The sequence below is a fragment of the Colius striatus genome, chromosome 5 (assembly GCF_028858725.1).
Source record: "Colius striatus isolate bColStr4 chromosome 5, bColStr4.1.hap1, whole genome shotgun sequence".
Taxonomy (NCBI): Eukaryota; Metazoa; Chordata; class Aves; order Coliiformes; family Coliidae; genus Colius; species Colius striatus.
This window is the reverse complement of record NC_084763.1, coordinates 5,360,112-5,380,122: the sequence shown is the minus strand read 5'-3', so window position 1 is coordinate 5,380,122 and position 20,011 is coordinate 5,360,112. Positions and strand designations below refer to the sequence as shown.

The window sequence follows — 20,011 nt, the reverse complement described above, 5'->3', positions numbered from 1 at the left end:
ATCAATGCCTGCAGGAACATCAGAGGGGACTTAAACAGAGATGAAAACCTGTTCCCATAAACATCAGCAGCATCTGTCTGTCAAGTGTTTCCTCAGACATGAATTTTTCCAAAGAAACTAGATAGGATGGGAACTTCAAAAGCTCCCATAACCCCTTGACATATTTACCCTGAATACAAGGTCTTAGGTCTCTAGGCATTATTTTTGGCTTTGAAAGTCAACACTGACACTAAGAGGAAGGTTGTATTGACTACCTGTCTCCCTGTGCTGACATTTTATCCTGCTACACTTCATTTCCACAACTTTTCTGACTCCAATTTAAAGTATCTATAGAATATTATACTATGGCATACAAGACCTTATCAGGTAGCTTTTGACAAAAGTGGTAGCAATTTAAGCTTGGCTGAGGTAGCTTCTAGGCTATCAGAGACCCAAGAAGCACAAATCATCTTCTAACATCCTTATTAAAAAATGAGTATTTCCCATTGAGCTGCTGCTCTTCTGGCTTTTCTTGATAGCCTTATAACAACATGTTCCTCTACTGGTGTGTGATCCATGCATTGTTGAATGCCACATCTCATACAGAGCTGTGGCCATGAGCTTGGTTCACACAGAAGGGGACTAACTCAGAGAGTGGTTACTTTATTGATCACAGGAGCTCAGCAGCACTTTGATCATGCTTGCCTTGCTCCAGACTGTTGAGATAAATTCAAGGGGTATCTATTCCCACTAGCCCTCATTTCTGTGCTATGTCAGTGCCAACTGTGAGCTCTGCAGGCAGAAGAATGAGCTTTCCAGAAAAAGCCACATAAAACAGACACACAGGGTGTTCTGTGATTTTTTTGGGTGTTCTGTGATTTTTTGGGTATCACCCTCACAGCATCATTAATAGAATTCTGTTTTAATGATGGATGTTTTCTTTGTTTGTGTTACAGATGCAATTAAAGTAGAGTAAGTATGGTCAAGAACCACATTTCTTTATGTTGGAAAACATTGTGCTTTTTGCAAAGTGAAGTTAGTCTGGAGAAGATTTGGACTGGATGATCTCCAAAGGTCCCTTCCAACCCCTACCATTCTATGATTCTATAAGGAGACTGAGGGGGGATCTCATTAACATTGACAAAGAACTCAATGGTGGGTGTCAGGAGGTTGGGGTAGCACTTTCTTCTGTTTTATCTAGTGACAGGACAAGGGGTGATGGGAAGAAGCTGGAACACAAAAGTTCCACTTAAACATAAGAAAAAACTATTTCACTGTGAGGTGAGGGAGCCCTGGCACAGGCTGCCCAGGGAGAGTGTGGAGGCTCCTTCCTTGGAGGTCTTCAAGATCTACCTGGACACGTTCCTGTGTGACCTGATCTAGGTGGGATCTGCTTTGGCAGGGGGGTTGGATTAAATGATCTCTGAGGGTCCCTTCCAATCCCTACCATTCTATGAAGTACAGATGTAGAACTCCAATGAGCAAAGGCCTTCTCTGCCAAGCAAGACTATCACAGATTTGAGGGAATGGCATCTCTCAGCTCTGAATTAAGTTTATTTATAAACTGATCTCTGTCAGTTGCAGTTGATTAAGTCTACATTGTGATAACTGAAGTTGTAACTTGTCATTTATTCTTTCTACATCAGATTCATCCCTTTTGCTATTAGCAGTGTCAAAGCTCCCTGGACTAAAAGATTGTGTTTTGGTTACTAGGAAAAAATTCACGTTGTACCTTCTGCACAATGGTTGTGGCCAGCTCCTCTATGAGGTCCTCCTTGTGTTCCTGCAAGTAGCAAGCCTCATTCTGCTTGTCCTGCATGAAAACGGATATCTGTAGTTGCTAAAATCACATCAAAACAGCATTTCCACATAAATGGTAGAGATTAGGAAATAGGTAACACACCCTATGGGCACTGAGGGAAGAAGTTACAGGTACTTACATTCCATGTCACCTTCTGAAACACAACATGCATCTCAGATACTAAAAGCCACACCTAACTCTTTAGGTAGGGCATGAGACAGTCACTACTTCTTTACCTTTGTTTCTGTACATGTTTAGTTTACAACCACTACTCAAATGAAAAGAAACATAATTGTTCTATTTAAATGAATACTTTTTTTTCCTTTCTTTTGGAAAACATTACCAGGCTGTCACTGTAGGTCTCTGCTTTAGAAATAGCATCTTCCACTGCTTCCTCTGCAACACGTAAGGCCACAGCAAGGGTATCCATCATGCTGTGTCCTAGGTCAAGAATGAGATAAAACCACCATGTTCTTTATACATGTACATTTTGCATAATGAGCTCCAAAATTCAGACCCATATTCTGGTCATATGTTCAAATATTAGGTTATGACAAAGATCATTTCCTCAATTTGTAATTATGGACAGTAAAGTGAATATCTTAAGGCAGAGACATTTGTTTCAAATCTCTATGTTATTGCTCAAATGTAAATCTTAAATATGACATTTATAACATTATATTGCTTATTTGGGAATCCAGTAAAATGGTTAAGGAGGAAATCAGAGGAAGGAAATTTATAAACTTCCTATAAACAGCAACAGAATGAAAAAACCCCACATCTGAGCATAGGAAATGAAACAGGAGAGAAGTAAAAAACCCTAAATATTAAGAAAAATGCACTAGAATGAGTGTGTATTAGCTGTAATGTGCAAGCAGGCTATCCCAGCATTGTACACAAAGACTTTTTTGGTATCTTGCTAAATGTTCCAGCTAAAAGACTGATCTGTAAACAAGACTTACCAGTACTCAAGGATATTTGTCCAGTAATTGAAAGTATTAAGGACTGTGTTTTAATCACGTGAGTTTTAGCAGCATACCTTCTGTCTGTTGGTAGAATGTAGAGTCACTGCCACAAATGCTTCCCTCATTTTCAAAGCTTCCTTCAAAAAAACCTCCTTCTGCTCAAGAAAGACAGTACTGTCCATTAGTGCAAGCATCACCCACTGACAGCAGAGGCATTATTAGGTTAGAATACTTGCTCCACATACAGTGGCACCACACACAAGGAAGGATAACCAGAAAATTCCTCCTGCCTTTAGCAGAAAAACCATGAGCGCAGCCAGCTTTTGTGCAAAACACGACTGTTTTTACATGAAAGACCTCTCATTCACTTTGGATGGAGAAAACTATTTGTAGGGTAAAAGACAGAGGAAGAAGCTACCAGGTATAAAACATATGGTATAAGTTAAGGACAGAGAATTTGCCTTTAATAACGACATTTGGTGTTGAAATAGAGTCTACATTTTAAAGGGCAATGCAGTAGAAATAAGCCAAAAACCAGGCATGTGTACTAGGATTTGCCTTCATAGGGAACAAAAGGTTTATCTAACAGTCACATGGAAAAAGCACAGGAAAGTTAGCAATGACATTTAGACTCAAAGGCCTTCCTGAGAAAGGTCTCACAGAGATTGCACATGTCACTGCAGCTCATCATTGCAATGTTCACACTTCCATTCAAGGACAGATTCAGTGAGACTACGGCTTAAGTAAAGGCAACACGTCATATTAAAGTTCTGAAGGATCCATCCCCACAGTTTTTAATTGCACTGTCTCACTTCTGCCCTCACTGACACAGTATTTTTGGCCTTCATACATGTTCTCAGCTGTTAGGGAATTTTCTCTAGAAAAATTAATACAGAGAAAGCAAAAAGACTAATAAATCAGAGTTTAATGCAGAGGTTGCTTCTCCCTAGAAGCTTTTACGCCAATTTTCATAAGAAACACCCAAAGCTTTCACTTAGGCCAAAAGAATCCACTTACCATACTATATAATGTCAGGAAAAAGATAGTAAAGACTCCAGAAAAATTACAGTCTCTGTACAAATTTCAAAAGGATTACTTCAGGAAAATATCTGCTCCAACAAATCCAATGAAATTTCAAGCATTCAGTTAGCTGTGCTTTGAGAAATTTGCTAAAGTCATCCGTATGACACCAACTGCCACTACTTTTAACCCATTTTACATCCCCAGTTACTCTTCTTATGGGGTGATGCATTATAACACCATAGTTCAGGGAGAACTGTGTCTCTTCTTTTAAAAAGGAGGTGCCAATACTTAATTGGCATCTTTTAACCATTTCCAAACATCAATGCAAAAATGAGATGTGGCTGGTTTCAGACCCTTAAGTGTGCAAAACAGTAAGTGAGGACAATCCAAGTTTTGGTCAACTTGGATACTAAAAGTATCTTTTGAAGTCATCTCAGAGCTTCCATTGTCTCAGCTTGTGTGTTAAAGTAGATATGGTAAACCAACGCAGCTGTCCTTACCTATTACATCAGGACAAACTCCACTCTCCAGTATATGCTTCTTGTACAAGTTCTTCAGCACTTTGGCACTTCCAAAACACTTAAAGCGGCTTTTGACATTGTTATAGTACCAATCCAGAGACTGAGCCCTCAGGAGCCTGAAACAGTAAAAATAAACATGGAGTGATTCTACAGCAAAGAAGCATAAACAGTTCATCATCCTTTTGCAGAATCCTGCCCCTGGGGAGGAACAACCCTATTCACCAGGACAGGCTGAGGATGGACCTGCTGGAGAGCAGCTTTGCAGAGAGAGACCTGGGAGTGCTGGTTGATAATAAACTGACCATAAGCCAGCAATGTGCCCTCGTGGCCAAGAAGCCAATGGCAGCCTGGGGGCAGCAAGAAGAGTGTGGGCAGCAGGTCAAGGGAGGTTCTGCTCCCCCTCTGCTCTGCCCTGGTGAGGCCTCATCTGGAGTCCTGTGGCCAGTTCTGGGCTCCTCAGCTCAAGAGGGACAGGGAACTGCTGGAGAGAGGCCAGCACAGGGCCACCAAGATGATCAGGGGACTGGAGCATCTTCCTTCTGACGAAAGGCTGTGGGACCTGGGGCTGTTTAGTCTGGAGAAGAGGACCTGACTGAGGGGGATCTCATTAACATGGACAAATATCTCAATGGTATGTGTCAGGAGGTTGGGGCATCACTTTCTTCTGTTATATCTAGTGACAGGACAAGGGGTGATGGGATGAAGCTGGAATACAAAAAGTTCCATTTAAACATAGGAAAAAAACTATTTCGCTGTTTCAGTGAGGGAGCCCTGGCACAGGCTGCCCAGGGAGGGTGTGGAGGCTCATTCTCTGCACATCTTCAAGACCCACCTGGGCACGTTCCTGTGTGACCCCATCTAGGTGAACCTGCTTCTGCAGGGAAGTTGGTCTGAATGATCTCTAAAGGTCCTTTCCAACCCCCACCACTCTATGATCCCCCACCACACTATGATTCTATGATCCTTTTGTATAAAAAAATGATCCTTTTAGGCCTCAGAGCATAAACATATTAATTTCTGAATACTTCTTTACTGTTTGTACCTTGCAAGTGTCCAAAACATTGAGGTAACTCTGAGCAAACTGCTTCACATTGCTCAAGGTATTATGTGGTTTTGCCATTATCAGAAGAGATGCTCTCCCCTTTTACCTTACAATGCCAACACTACAGCCTTCTGGAAAACACAATCAAGCCTTGGAAGAGCAAAGGAAGGTTTTAAAAGCAAACCTTTACTTACACAGATTTACAAACAATGTAAGAAGATCAGCCCATTAGTGCACTGCAAAACCCACTCATTTTCATAGCAACTTATCACTGCCTTAATTTATGGAAAGCAATAGAGTGAGAAAACATAATTAAAGGAGTTCAAAGCAGAATGAGCAAACTTCAGTTTGGTTTCTTACTTTTAACAGTAAGAATCACTGACATCAATAATCCTTCCTAATGAATTTGTCCCCAGAGCTCAAATACTTCTACAAAGCCAGGAGATACTGTCAAGCTCTGTATTCTTTTCCATCACTTCACCTGTTACTTCAGCAGAGGGTGAAGAGAACCTGTGCCCCATTTCCAGGCAACACAACCACAGGGTACTGCAGGGTAGCCCACATTGGACCCATATGTTTCCTACTGAAAGCGTCACTGGAGAGCTGGATCCTAGGCTTCCACCTATAAATTAAAGCTGACTTACCCAAAAGCCTCCAGAAAGGAGCATTAAGTGTGAGCCAGTGAACATGAACTAATTCTGAGTGTTTGCTTCCCAGTTTAAGCCTATTTGTTCCTCTACATATTGCCACAGTAGCCCATCATTAATTAACTTACTGCACTTAGATTGCAGGGATCAAGACTTTTTTGATAGGATACAAAGACATTCCATACAAAACTCAGTATAGGCTGCAAAGATAATTTCCCTTTTGCAATAATTACAACAATCAGGGTCTTGGAACTAGATGGAACTTGTTACATAATCAAGCAAAGAGATGATTCTTAACACCAACATTTTAGAGAACAAAAGGTGTCTGTTGTCAAGATATGAACCACTAAAGAAATGATGTTGCTATCAGGACTGCTGGACTCTCAGCACTTCCACAGCCCACTGTATCCATTAGATTTTCCTTCAGGGACTCTGGAGGGGTTTTTATAAAGCACAAAGCAAGTGACAACCCACAATTTTTGTTTAGCACACTCCATTTCATAATCAAATAAAATCTTACCTATTGAGACACTGACAATTTAGTTCTTAACCTGCACTGAACCTCAGGAGATACTCAATAACAAACAAACATGCTGAGCCTGGGGTTTCAACTAAATGCTTCTAGCCTGGCTCCAGATTTTTTCAGTTGCACAATACTGTTAGCAAAGGAATATCCATTCTAGGTAAAGCAGAGCATCATGATACAGCCCACTCCTCTGTCATCACCGGAAAGTGGTTAGTAGCAAACACCAGCAGTTTGAAATTAAAACCAAAAACCAATCAAGCCTCTCATATTCAAACTGTGAACTCTTAAAGTTACATTAGTTGCCCCACTGAAGAAAAGGCACAAAAAGTAGCAGAAGCATACTTTTTTCCTCTATGCTGTGCCAACAATTAGATGCAGGAGAGAGATTTACAGGTAATTTAAGAATATTAGCCATTCACTATCTATCTGCATAGTGATATCCCAAGCCTAACTATGGTTCCCATGAGACTGATTAGTTCCAATACTCACTATTCTACAGATATTACTAACATGTAATAAGGGCAAAAATGTCCTTACACGTGATGCACAGGTGACTGCCACCAGTGCAGGTGGCTGGTGATAGAGCATGTGCAATGAGAATCATGCCTAGGTCTGTCTGTGAAGTACAGGATTTCTGAATTCATATAATGCTGCCACTAACAAGTCTGTTATGATGTCTGTCCAAGTCCTGACGCACTGACCAAGGCACAGAGATGAATCTGTGAATGGAGGCAAGTTTCTCTCCCAAACCTGCAATTCTTTGGTGTTTTGAGAACCTGCCTTCTTTGTGAGCAGGAGCCATTTGCTTTCACAGAAAATACACCAGAAAGAAATAAACAGTATGTCTTCTGCTTGCTGAATTGAATTAACTTTTGTCCATTGAGTTGCTCTTGGTGCTGGGAGTGTAAGATTTCAGTCAGTAGCACAGAGCCACAGTCATTATGATGGATAAGACTAAGTTTGCACAACTAGGTTGGAAGCACCTTGGCAGGAGGTATAGACCAGCAAATATACTCTTCACAGAATCTCAAGGACTGGAAGGGACCTCAAAAGCTCATCCAGTGCAATCCCCCTGCCAGAGCAGGACCACCTAGAATAGGTCACATAGGAACTCATCCAGTTGGGCTTGAAATGTCTCCACAGAGGAGACTCCACAACCCATGTGGGCAGCTCTTCTGCCCAGTGAACACAGTGGTCTGCACACTGTCCACAAAATAGTACCACAACGCTATCATCACAGCTTTAGAGCTTTCAAGATCCCTATCAACTACTTCAGCACCTTTACCAAGCAACCTCAGCTGCACTAGCTCAAAATCCTAAATGTCTTCTTGGAAGCCAAATAGACCTGCTTCTTAATATTCAGACTAAGTGACAAGGTACCAAAAGCAGAAAGCCACCTCTCTCATTGTATCCACTGTATGAGTTAAGATAATCAATTATGAATGCTGACCTGGCAACTTGGGAAAGGTGAACCTGCTTCTGCAGGAGGGCTGGACTAGATGATCTCTAAAGGTCCCTTCCATCCCTACCATTCTGATTCTATGAGATGTGACCCACTGAAATCCTGCCTCCCCACCTTCTTCCCCAGTCTTTCATGTCTGATCTCTACTGTTTGTATAAAACTGGAAGGCTAAGTACCGATTTCTTTATGAGGAGACAGTGCTTTGCAACTAACACAATTTGAGAGACTGGCTTTGCATTTCTAATGATGACCATTTTTGTACATGAACTGTGGAAAAGTCAAAGGGATAGCAGATTATACAACTCAAAGCAGCAATGAAAGAAGGGGTGCTTGCCTTTTTCTACTACTTAATCTGATGTCAACACAAGGATTGGGATTTTTTTAACATCTCCCCCATCATTGCTGGGGGAGTAACACTTTGTGAGCAATCTAATCATCTCATGATTCTCTTCTTACGTGCTCCAAATCTATGCCCTTGTCCTGCACATGTTTTATAGCAGATTACAGTGCCTCCTCTAAAGCTTTTCAGCCTCCTTAACTTTCAAATAAGCCACAATGTCCTTCTGATTCTTCCTGGGGAGAATGGATTTGGAGAAGAGAGTAGTTCTCTCACAGATGCTAAAATAAAAGACGTACTCTAAAGAGGAATAAGAGCATTTTTTGCCTGATTTCAAAATCCTTTAATGTTGACCTGTATTCTGCAAAAGCAGTCCACGAGTCCAGAATGATGAAAGACTGTGACAGCACTAGCATTAAATTGTTAAAATGGAACACTTATTACTTCTAATAGAAAGTGTGCAAGTCCTGTGAAATGAAAGTTCAACACTTAAAGGATATTAGTTGTGTGTGTTTTAAAGAAGCAGGAATGGACAAAGCTATTTCTCTCTGTGCTGTAAAGATCACTATGTCTCTGTTGCTAAACAGCCTTAAGCATCAAGGACATTATTTATGTTACATAATATTGACAGGGAGCTTAGTTGCATTCTGATATGCTTTTGGCAGAGAATACTGTGATTTTAAAATGCTGCCTTACTAGAAAGTGTGAAAGCTTGGCAGACACCTTTGGTTTAACAACATTAAAACTCAAACAAGTATTTATAAAGCCCCTCTCTTTATTTTTTTAGAGCAGCAATGTGTTTGCCTTTATCAATTAGTACCATAAGAGCCCATCAAAAGCTTTACAAATGGTTTTCAGTACATTTCTCACCTGCAGCACTCAATTTTTAGCCTTCACTTGAGAAAGAAAGTACCCCAGCTGTGCTGGGTGGGGGGGGTAAGAACATAAACCATCACATTAATAGTGATTATCAGAAGAAGATCCCACGAAAGATGCCACTCAGTCATGATGACTCAACACAGATGAGGTCGTTTAGAGACTGATCTACCACGTTCATTTTTTTTCATTATAAAATAGTTATGATGTTTTTCTTGGGACTAAAGGCAATATGAAACTTCTGCAATACCTTTCCTCTAAAAGACACTACCAAGTTAACGTTCATGACCTCAATCTCTGCTCACAATGCAAGCTGAACTACGAGGGCACATTTTATAACCATGTTTTTCCATTTTTCCATGAACTTTGTGGTAAGTTTTCTCCCTCAAGAAGAACTTGTCACTTACTGAGCTGCAGTCTAGTTTCTGTAAGTCAGGAGGATTCTTCTGAAAATAACTTATGTTACTCATATGTCAGAGTGAATATATAATGATTGGGAGTTTCTTTGCTGTTGACTTGCACTGAAAACTGAAAACTTTTCAAGCTTTTCGTTCCTGTCTTACTGCAGCTTCCCTTTCTTTGTGCCAACAGCCAGGCCAATAAATTGACTCTAAAATCAGAACCACAAACTCCACCTGCACATCATCAACTGTTTGTACAAATGGTTATGACAGACAATTTGTATTTCTGAGCTTACCTCTGTGTATGAATAGCAAAGCATCAGACAGGAGTTCCATGCTATCCTGCTAGAGCCTCTCCTTGAGCCCCAGCTCTCAGCTGAGCCTCTTGAGGCTAATTCCTCTCCCTTCATCCATAACCTTTGCTGTTCTTCTAATGGAATGGTGGGAATCACTCTGTAAGCCAAATGACACTACCTGTCCCCTCGCTGTAGCCCCAGTGGTTCTCTCTTTGGTCCACAACATGTCAAGATATGGGAAAAATGACTTTATGACCCATAAAGACAGAGTAATAATGACAGAGTAGTGTCTTCAAATACAATTATTATACTTCCTTATACTTGAAAGGAAAGGTGCTCCTTCAAATACCTGTTTATTCTTTTAAGCATGTTAAACTCATTACCATCCCCCCCAATTAGTTCAGCATTACCCACTGCATTTACAAGCAGCAGACATACAGGTTGGTTGCAATTTTCATTAGAAACTCAGTTTTTCAGGTTTTTATAACTCAGTTGTGTTCCTCTGTGGTTCATGCATTGTAAAACAGGAAATAATAAGAAAGATCTAGTGGCATACCCACTAAAGTAATGTCACTATAAAAAATAAATCATTAAAAAAAGGTCTTCATTAAAGAGGTGTTTAACCTCTTGACTGGGCATTAGCACTACTCAGCCCTGAAATGCAGACATTCAGCAACAATATCTCAGACAACTGATCAGCTAACAACCAATCAAGCTTACTAGAAATCAAATACAACAGTTGCTGGAAATAACTTTTATCTAGGGAAATAAAGAAGGAGGAAAGAAAAGGGCTTTAAAAATTGTTACCCTGTGCTCCTCCTGCTTTGTCCATGCCCTAGGGTAACATCCAACCTCAGGTCACTTGAGATCTGCATTCAGCAGTTGCCTAAATACATTCAGGGAGGGAATTGCTTTATACTTCTTGAACCTTTTTACTTTTGCTGATGTGACAGTCTTTAAAAATTAGGTAATGAAACTTAGGAAAGCCAAACAAGCCCATCTCTGAAATACAGGACTACCCACAGATCATAAAGCTGCTGCTCTGTGGGAGGCTCCAAAATGCAATGTAGCCACATCCAACTGAAGAAACATCACAAGTGTGATTTTTCATTGGGAAACCAACACCAATATTTAGTTTTCATTCTTTCAAAGCACTCCTCCCACGGCTCCTTGAACTGCCCAGAGGCTCAGCCATGTGTGAAAAGATGGAGGGGCTGGGACCTGGCTGCCAGAGCTGGGACACCAGTAGGCAGGACAAGGGTTTGGAGCATGTTTCAGATGAGGAAGGGCTGAGGGATCTGGGGCTGTTTAGCCTGGAGAAAAGAAGGCTCAGGGGAGACCTTCTCACTCTCTACAGCCACCTGAAAAGAAGTCATAGTGAAGTGAGGGTTGGTCTGTTCTCCCCTAGTGACAAGCAATAGAACAAGAGGAAACGGCCTGAAGTTGTACAAGGGGAGGTTCAGGCTGGATGTGAGGAGGAATTTCTTTGCTGACAGGGTTGTCAGGCACTGGAAGGGGCTGCCCAGGGATGTGCTGGAGTCGCCGTCCCTGGAGAGGTTTCAGAGACGGGTGGATGTTGCACTGAGGGAAATGGGCTGGTGGTGCATAGGGCTGGGACAGAGGCTGGATTCAATAAGCTTAAAGGTCTCTGCCAGCTGAAACAATTCTATGATTCTAGGAGCCCTCCAAAGCAGACCTGCCTAGCCATGCTGATGGGCCACAGGCAGAGACACGCTGCAGTTAAATATTCTCATCTTTAACCATGTTGTTTCCCCACAGGCAGGTGACCAGTGCTGTAGGACCAGTATCCTTGAAGCTATGCCCCTCCTGGGGAGCTGCATGTCTGTCAGCCACCAGCTGTACCCGTGCCATGTTATGCATCAGCAGTTGGGGAACTCTTAGTTAATCCAGATTATGCCATCTGAGGCGCACCGGCTGTCACAGGGCCCCGACACAGGCTCATGCCCTGTACTGGCCTCACACACAAGACAAAGCTCAAGGCCCTTGTACTGAATGGTTTCAGCTTGGTGCCCAGAGAAACAATTAACATTTGGGCTGTCACTTATGATTTACTAGTTTTAGAGTAAAATTGCTTCAAACCCAGCATCCTTAAATATTGTTTCTCTGCCAATAGCAATATTTGCTTTATTCCCTTGGGCTGACGTTTTAGAGCTTGTAATGTACTGCTCAGTATAAACTGTTGAATTAAAGTATTTCAATTCCTTTCAGTTCCAGTGAAATCAGCCATATTTCCAGGTCTGAGAATGCAATTTCACTTTCATTCCCTTCAGGATAAATCGTTATAGCACACACAAACACCACACACATGAATGTCCTATCAACGCTCAGGTCCCTAAAAATCAGAATATTCAGCTTTCTGAAGCCCTGAACAGGAACTTTAGTCAAGTTCATGTCACTTCAAGACAGGTCTTGTATTTCCCTGATTGTTTTACATGTATCTCTGTTCTGTGAAACACGGTGGTATACACCTCAGAAACAACAGCTCCTAATCATCTCTCCCAGCAGGCTGCTGTTGTGATGCTTCCTTTCTCTATACTTAACTTACTTTTCCTATGAAGTGATTTGGGTCTTCCCTGAATGTTTATGGGTCTTCCAATGTCATTTGACCATAATTAAAGAGGTTCCTTTCACAGAGGTTGGATGTAGGGCAGGTTCAGTGGCTTTTGAACATCACCCCAGGTTAATCTTTACATATGAAAAGGGTCAGGCTAAAAAACTCAGGCACAAAGCCATCATTCTAGTTTGTGAATGAAGGCTGTGAGTGTGAGTTTGGTGAGGACTATTTTCAGGTCTGCCCCTCTCACAGTGTCCTGCAGCAGGTGCAGAAAACACTGAGACAACCCCAGCTCTGGAGTTATGGTTTAATTCTCCAGTAAGAAAACATAAATAAGTGTAAAACATATCAGCATTTAACTGGGCTATTTTGCCCAGTGTTTTGCCTGTGAGGCTGTATGTCAGGAACCTCTGGCTCAGGAATGTATGCATATTTGATACATCAACCCAACCTGCTGTGCCCAGGAAGCATGGTGTGGTTTAGCATAACTCAAGTGAAAATACAGACTTTATAGCAATTACAGAAGTCAGTTTTTAGACAGAGGAGCGTTTTCAAACCCACTGCTCCACCGTAATTTAGTTGGGTATAAACAGCAGGGGTGAAAACACAACTGTGGAGAGTTAACAGCAGTTAAGGCAGTGACCTAAGAAGGGGTAAGACCTCTCTTTGGGCATCTACAAGGAGTAAAAGACGGGAGGAGCTGTATCCAACACAGCTCTTGATAGTATCTTGGAAAGAGCTAATAATCTTTTGCCACAACAAGATGTTTATAAGGATGTTTGCCATGTCTCACAACAATTAGTGAATATTCTTTCTCCACTTTTGCTTTGCAAAGTGAGCATCAATAGACCGCTGATAGCTTATTCAGAGGTGACTTCCAAACCTAAAAGTTCCAAAGGCTGCATTACAGGGAAGCTTGTAGAGAGCTTCTTGTAGTAGCTACTGCTCCTGAAAAGCCACTTGGGCAGAGCTTTATCATAGAATCAGAGAATGGTAAGTGCTGAAAGGGACCTTTAGAGATCATCCAGTCCAACCCCCCTGCAGAAGCAGGTTCCACCTAGATCAGGTCACACAGGAACACGTCCAGGAGGGTCTTGAAGACCTCCAAGAAAGGAGACTTCATAGCCTCCCTGCAAAGAAAGAAATGAGATCACACAGGTGTTCCCCTTGCTCTCATACATGATGAGCAATACCTACTGGAATACTCCCAGCAGATACACAGCTTAACTGTTTTTCATGACGGCTGATGCTGCAGAGCTCCCCCAGCCATCCACTCTGGTGCTTTCCTGTCCTCATGTTAAAGGGTTTTCTTAACATTTAAGCTGAATCTTCCTCGTTTCTCTTTTAGCAACACAGTTTAAGGTGCTTGCTCTTTTCTTTTTTAAGGCTAAAAAATGCTATTTCACCCCAGATCATGTTTTATACCCATCTGATAATTCCCACTGTTTTTCTTCCCAGGAGAAGGAAAGACAGACCCAAGTGGTCTATATCTTTGTTTAAATACAGATGCCAGAACTAGTAATTTCAGGTCTTACCAATACTCTTTCAAGAAAGACAAATGTAACTGTCAGGATACACCTTAGCAGAGCAGAGAACCTATGGGTGAGATTCCACTGAGAGTCTCAGCTATGCCATCCTGATACTGAATCTGGGCTAAGTGATGCTGCAAGTCACACATCCATCAAAGCCTTGCTGAGACTCATGGTGTAGGAACTGCCAACTCTTTAAAAAGAAAGATCCTGTTGAACTAAGGCAATGGTATTTTCACTCCAACTCTTCTATGAACAATTACATGGATGCTACTTTCAGAAATGAGGTTTAAAGTGCATCTCCTCACTGGCTGGCAGATATACAAATGGGCTAAATTGTCATTTGTTACATGTTATCAGCGAACAAATAACTCCCCCAGATAAGAAAACCATGAAGCCAGTCATTCACAGAAGCCTTATGGTCATATCCATACCACTCCCACTCCACAAAAAGCACAACTGTCTTCATTTGACTCCTACTTTCATTTCTAAGCTGGTGTGTAACGAGCCCCAGATGTTACTGCAGCCACTGTGGATCATTCACTGGCCAAATACTGTCTGTAGTCCTCATCACCAGTGGTGTAAATGGAGCCTAAGAACTTGTCCCTTTCTAGGTGTTTCACTCAATGCCTGGCAATCACTTCCCCACCACACTGACATGTGTTTTCCTCTTGAGCCTTTTGTTTGATAATCATCATGACAATAAACTGACCATGACCCAGCAATGTGCCCTCGTGGCCAAGAAGGCCAATGGCAGCCTGGGATGCATCAAGAAGAGTGTGGGCAGCAGGTCAAGGGAGGTTCTGCTCCCTCTCTACTCTGCCCTGGTGAGGCCTCATCTGGAGTCCTGTGTCCAGTTCTGGGCTCCTCAGCTCCAGAGGGACAGGGAAGTGCTGGAGAGAGGCCAGTGCAGGGACACCAAGATGATCAGGGGACTGGAGCATCTTTCATATGAGGAAAGGCTGCAGGAACTGGGGCTGTTTAGTCTGGAGAAGAGGAGACTGAGGGGAGATCTTATTAACATTTATAAATATCTAAAGGGTGGGTGTCAGGAGGTTGGGACATCCCTTTTTTCTATAGTAGCTAGCAACAGGACAAGGGGTGATGGGATGAAGCTGGAACACAAAAAGTTACACTTAAAGTGAGAAAAAACTATTTTACTATGAGGTGAGGGAGCCCTGACACAGGCTGCCCAGGGAGGGTGTGGAGGCTCCTTCCTTGGAGGTCTTCAAGACTTGCCTGGACACGTTCCTATGTGACCTGATCTAGGTGACTCTGCTTCTGCAGGGGGGTTGGACTGGATGATCTCTAAAGGTCCCTTCCAACTCCTACCATTCTATGATTCTGTCATTTACATGTGTATCTTTACACAGCAGATCAAGGCTACCTGCCAGCCCAGATGAAAATGAAATATGCAGCCACTGGGTATTTGAAACCATATCAAAACAGATCCAAATGCTTGTGTAAAAGCTGGAACACTTGGATATTGCCAAAATGGAACATCCCACACCTTCATTTCAAAATGCTTTTTATAAGGATATTTTAAATTACAGGACACAGTCATGACAATTGTACATGACCTGAATGACTTATTTTATGGCACAAAAATCATAACTATACAAATGAAAATCTTACCACCCATCAAATATTTCTCCCTTAAGTAAAAGGAAATCCTTCACCTCAACTGAATCCCTTTTTTTTTCCCCCCAAAGAAATTTCACTTCATGTAAAATTTTGGTGGCTTTCTTCCTATCTTCATTTGCAGCAAAATACATTTTCAAAGGAAAGAAATTCCATGTCTTAAGTCATCAGACACTAGATGAGTTTTCAAGCAAATCATAAACAGTTTGTACAGAAATTTAGAGCACTCACATGCACACAACATGATGGAGCAAATACAAATACATGTGAATCAGAGCAAGTTATTACAGCTCCACTGAACACTGATACATTGCTTTTCACTGCCAGATTTCTTTCTACACGCTGCAACACATCAGTGTAATTTTTATTTCAGGTTTCTGAAAGATGACAGGCAAAATCAACTAAAATCCACCCTGGCAGTACCTCAAAATTAATCTACCCCACTGCTTTCCTTCTGAAACAACAACAGCAAGAGATACTAATAAATTCTCAACTGGAGAGGCATTCATTTCCTGCTGTGCTATTACTAGAAATTTATACTTTGCACCTGCCCAGTGAGGTGAAGGAAAATTCCTGTAATATTCATGTAATTAAACTTCGGGTTTTGCAGAGAGCAACATCAAAACACTCTCAGGAACATTTGGTCACTGAACTTTGTGTTTATGTTAATGAAATGAAAGTATTCCTATTCACAAGGCAGTTGAACATAAATGGATACAAATAAATGCACCGTTCACCCACGAGAAATGTTTTCCCATTACCACAGCAGATACCAAATGAAACAACAGAACATAAAGCCACATTGATTAGTTATTCAAATTACCTAAGGGAAGGCTTTTCTTCCTGCAAACTTCATTTTTCATCCAGAGATTCTTGAAAAAACGGGATGAACAACAACAAAAAAGTGAGGTTGATGAAGCATAAAAAATTTCACAAAAGAGATGCAAACTCTGTTCCATCAGATAGAAAAAATACCAGGGGATAAACCATGCAAATTAATTCTGTAATCCTGATTAGAAAAAGACGCAGGGCTTTTAATATAGAGCTCAAGAACACCAAAAAGACAACAATCCTCTGCTTCAAGGTCTGTTTCTGTTCTTAAATTGGGAGGGAGCTGTGAACAAACAGCTGTGAAACGCCAGCAAAGATGAGAAGATTCATCACCACGTACCATCAGAGAGAAAGCTGGGCTCATCTCAAGATTATTTAAAAAAGAAAGGTGGAGGGGGATGGGGTGGAAGAAAGATAATGAGAAAAAAGCCAAAAACCTTAATTTTTTTTCTGGGGAGCAAAGAGATGTGGTTTCAGAGCCTATTTGTCACTTCTGCTGAAGTAGGTTGCACTGTTTGCTTCGGAGAGCTGTGCACACAGTGACTCCCACCACCCCTCTCTGAGATGACACGTACTTGAAGCTTTGTGACTCCTAAGCCACAGGTTCTAAGGCACAGAAGAGCTTAAGAAATCATCTGGAGGCACTGTTGTGTTATCCAGCAGGAGTATGACACCTCCCAGTCCAAGTCCCATGCAGGTCCCTAGCCAGGAGGCGTAAGGTGTGTATTTTCTTGCCACTCACACACCCATCGTGGTAGGAGGAGTGAGACAGAGGGATGCTGCACTCCCCAGGGACCAAACTACCCAGACATGGTTTATACAGCAGTTCAAGCAAGGAGAATTCCTTGCATTACAGTGGGAAATGGGCTAGATGGAGATAACTGGCCAGGTCCAGAAGGTTGGCTCAGTCGACCACAGCACCTCAGCAGCTCTTCCTAGCACACAGAAAGCGCAAACAAGGACTGAGTGAGGATATCTGATGCTGTGCAACAGTACTGCTGCATGCAAGTGAACAACCTGAGCATTCTGTGTATGCCTCCTAAACCCCTTACCATTCTATTTCTGCTTTGGCAGAACATGAGCCTTCTGTTATGTTGTGCTACTTATAAGTGGAACTCTCTTTGATTCAACCATTAAAACACATGGGGCTTTTTTTTCCCCCCCTTCTTGTTACTACTTAGATTTTTCAAACCAACTTCATAGCCACTGAATTTAAAGTGGTGGGAGGTTTTTTTCCCTGCTGCACAGCAAATATTTTTAGTTGGAAGCTTTATTGTGCAAGCTGTCCAGCAGTCTGACAAAAGCTAAATTCCAGCTTATGGCTGAAAACCGTAGTAAAAAATTCCAAAGCCTTTACAAATTATACATATGAGACTTTAATCCCAGCTGGCCTCACTAACTGGGGCTCTACATCTGGGCAATGCACACAAATGTACTTTTCATATGGATTTTCAGCTATTTGAATAATGAAAAAGAGAAAAAGCATCTCTATTTTTGTAAATACTTGTAAGACAATAAGAAAACCCGAAGCACAGATTAGCCAGACTCTCTGAGGAATACAGCTGTTTCTCAAAACCTGGTGGTCCTCAGAGCTCTTGGGTAAAAATGGTCTGCTGTCCAGAGGAGAATTCACTTCCCTAACAAACAAAAAGCTTTAGAGGCACACAATCTTCCTGTTTGATTCGGGGCAAGCTTACTCCCACCTACATAAGCGAGGAGGTTTCCTCACTGGGCCACCGAGTTTTGGTGAGATATGTGATACCAGCAAATTTGATCAACTAGGATAAATGGAATGAACTAGAAGCAACAGTGTATGAACAGGAAGGGTGAAAACAGGAAGAGCTGCAAAGCAAAACAGGGGTGACAGTGTGCAATAGGTCTTTGAGCCTCCGAGTGCTGGTGTTCAGCTAGGAAGGGAGTGCAAATATCACAGCCCTTCTCAGCTACACCCACAATGCTCATTTGAGAAGTGCCCCTGCTTCACTCACAGAAGAAATGCATGCCAGGGATTTGAGTTCCCATTAAACTGGGATGACATGATGAGAGCTAAAGGGTGGATGTTACTTGACTGAGATGCCTCTTCCCGCTTCAATGGCGTGAGGTATCACTCACTACTGCAGCTCTTCATGTTTGGTTAAGGAAAACCCATAGAGGCAATCTCTTAAGAAGAAGGAAATCAAGTTCTATCTGCAGTTTTCCCAACTGTGCTGCTTAGGCCCTAAGTGAATAAAAGGATTACCTGCAGACTCTCTGCATGCAAACACTGTTGTAGTTCCACCTGATAGCGGTAGAGAATGTTCCATTGCAATAACAGGAGGCATCTTGACTTGGGCATCCCTCCTACGTGTGGTAACCACAGGGAGAGAGAGATGGGGACAACAAAAGCTATTTGTCATTTCTGAGATACTGTTTACTCTTGCTTCTCACCAAAGGGAAGGGAAGGTAGCTCTCTTCTCAAGCAGGATTCCTCTCATAAAGAAAAGAAAGTGATTTTGGGGAAGCAAACCTAGCTACCAGGGTTTCCAGCTGAGCAGGCTGGTTGTACTGTGAACTGCTGGCTGCTAATCTGTCTCATGGTGCAGGTTGCCAAAAGGCTGCTGAGCCTGGGTGGACTGGAGGCAGGGGAGGCCATGTGTCTATCTATCCTTCCGTGCATCTAAAGTAGATGCCTTACAGAACAAATGAAAACGTTCTTTCTCTTGACACATCCACAGTACTTTTGCCAGAGGACTGTAAGTAACTCGCATGTCACTGCCCCTTTTTCTTGCCATTCTTTTATCCCAGTTCTTCATTTCCCTAGGAAAACTTGAAGGTGGGATGAACAATTTGCTTGCATTGCTGAAGACAAATTGGGAGAGCACCGAGGCACATAAGCTGAAGGCAGTGCATTAAGAATGTCCTCAGTGTATGTACTGCTCCATTAAGGTACTCACCTTCTTTTAGGAGGTCAGACTACAACAAATCACCAGCTCTCATCCAGCAGATTCAGAGTTATGAAAAAGCCTATTACATATGATACTAAAATACCATCACATAGCCTGCACAATTCTGTACTTGCCCTGTGACAAAGAGAGTGCAAGGGCTAAAGTCATTTCCATCACCTACATACCCATGGCAAAACCATTCAATGGCCATTTTTAAGGATGGTGTTAGAGGCAGTGCAATCAGACTTTCAACCAAGTAAGCTGAAAATTATTTGAGAGGCAGAAAAACATTAAAAGAATCGTGTAACTGAGACACAGAGCAGATTAGTCTCCAAGAAGACAGATTAGTCTATATGGAGACAGACGGATCCATTAAGTCTGATAATTGTGTAATGGAAGGTGCAATGATAAAAAATCATCTCTTCCAGAATGCAACAAAAAAAATGTCTACTGACTACTCAAAGGTGCTCATCCTTGACTTTGCTTTTAGTTATGATGACCTTCCATTAAAAAGTACTCTCGTTTTCTCCAGAAGTTCATTTTGGAAAAGGAATGGAGACCTCAGGAGTAGAAAGAGCAGGGAGGGAGGGAAACCAAACAAGAATCAGGCAAAAAAACACCTGCTTTGAGATTCA

At 41.9% G+C, this 20,011-nt stretch overlaps 1 protein-coding gene across 3 annotated transcripts in view; it reads right to left on the bottom strand.

Annotated features, from left to right (window-relative positions):
• Nucleotides 1–20,011, bottom strand: part of MYRIP (myosin VIIA and Rab interacting protein) — a 207,686-nt gene that overhangs the window by 45,278 nt on the left and 142,397 nt on the right. For all 3 annotated transcript variants that reach the window (XM_061996460.1, XM_061996462.1, XM_061996461.1), the window contains exons 4-7: nt 4,269–4,405; nt 2,820–2,900; nt 2,124–2,221; nt 1,712–1,792 (exon numbers count right to left, since the gene is read on the bottom strand). In XM_061996460.1, the coding sequence (XP_061852444.1) occupies nt 1,712–1,792; nt 2,124–2,221; nt 2,820–2,900; nt 4,269–4,405 (397 nt within the window). The remainder of the gene's footprint in view (nt 1–1,711; nt 1,793–2,123; nt 2,222–2,819; nt 2,901–4,268; nt 4,406–20,011) is intronic.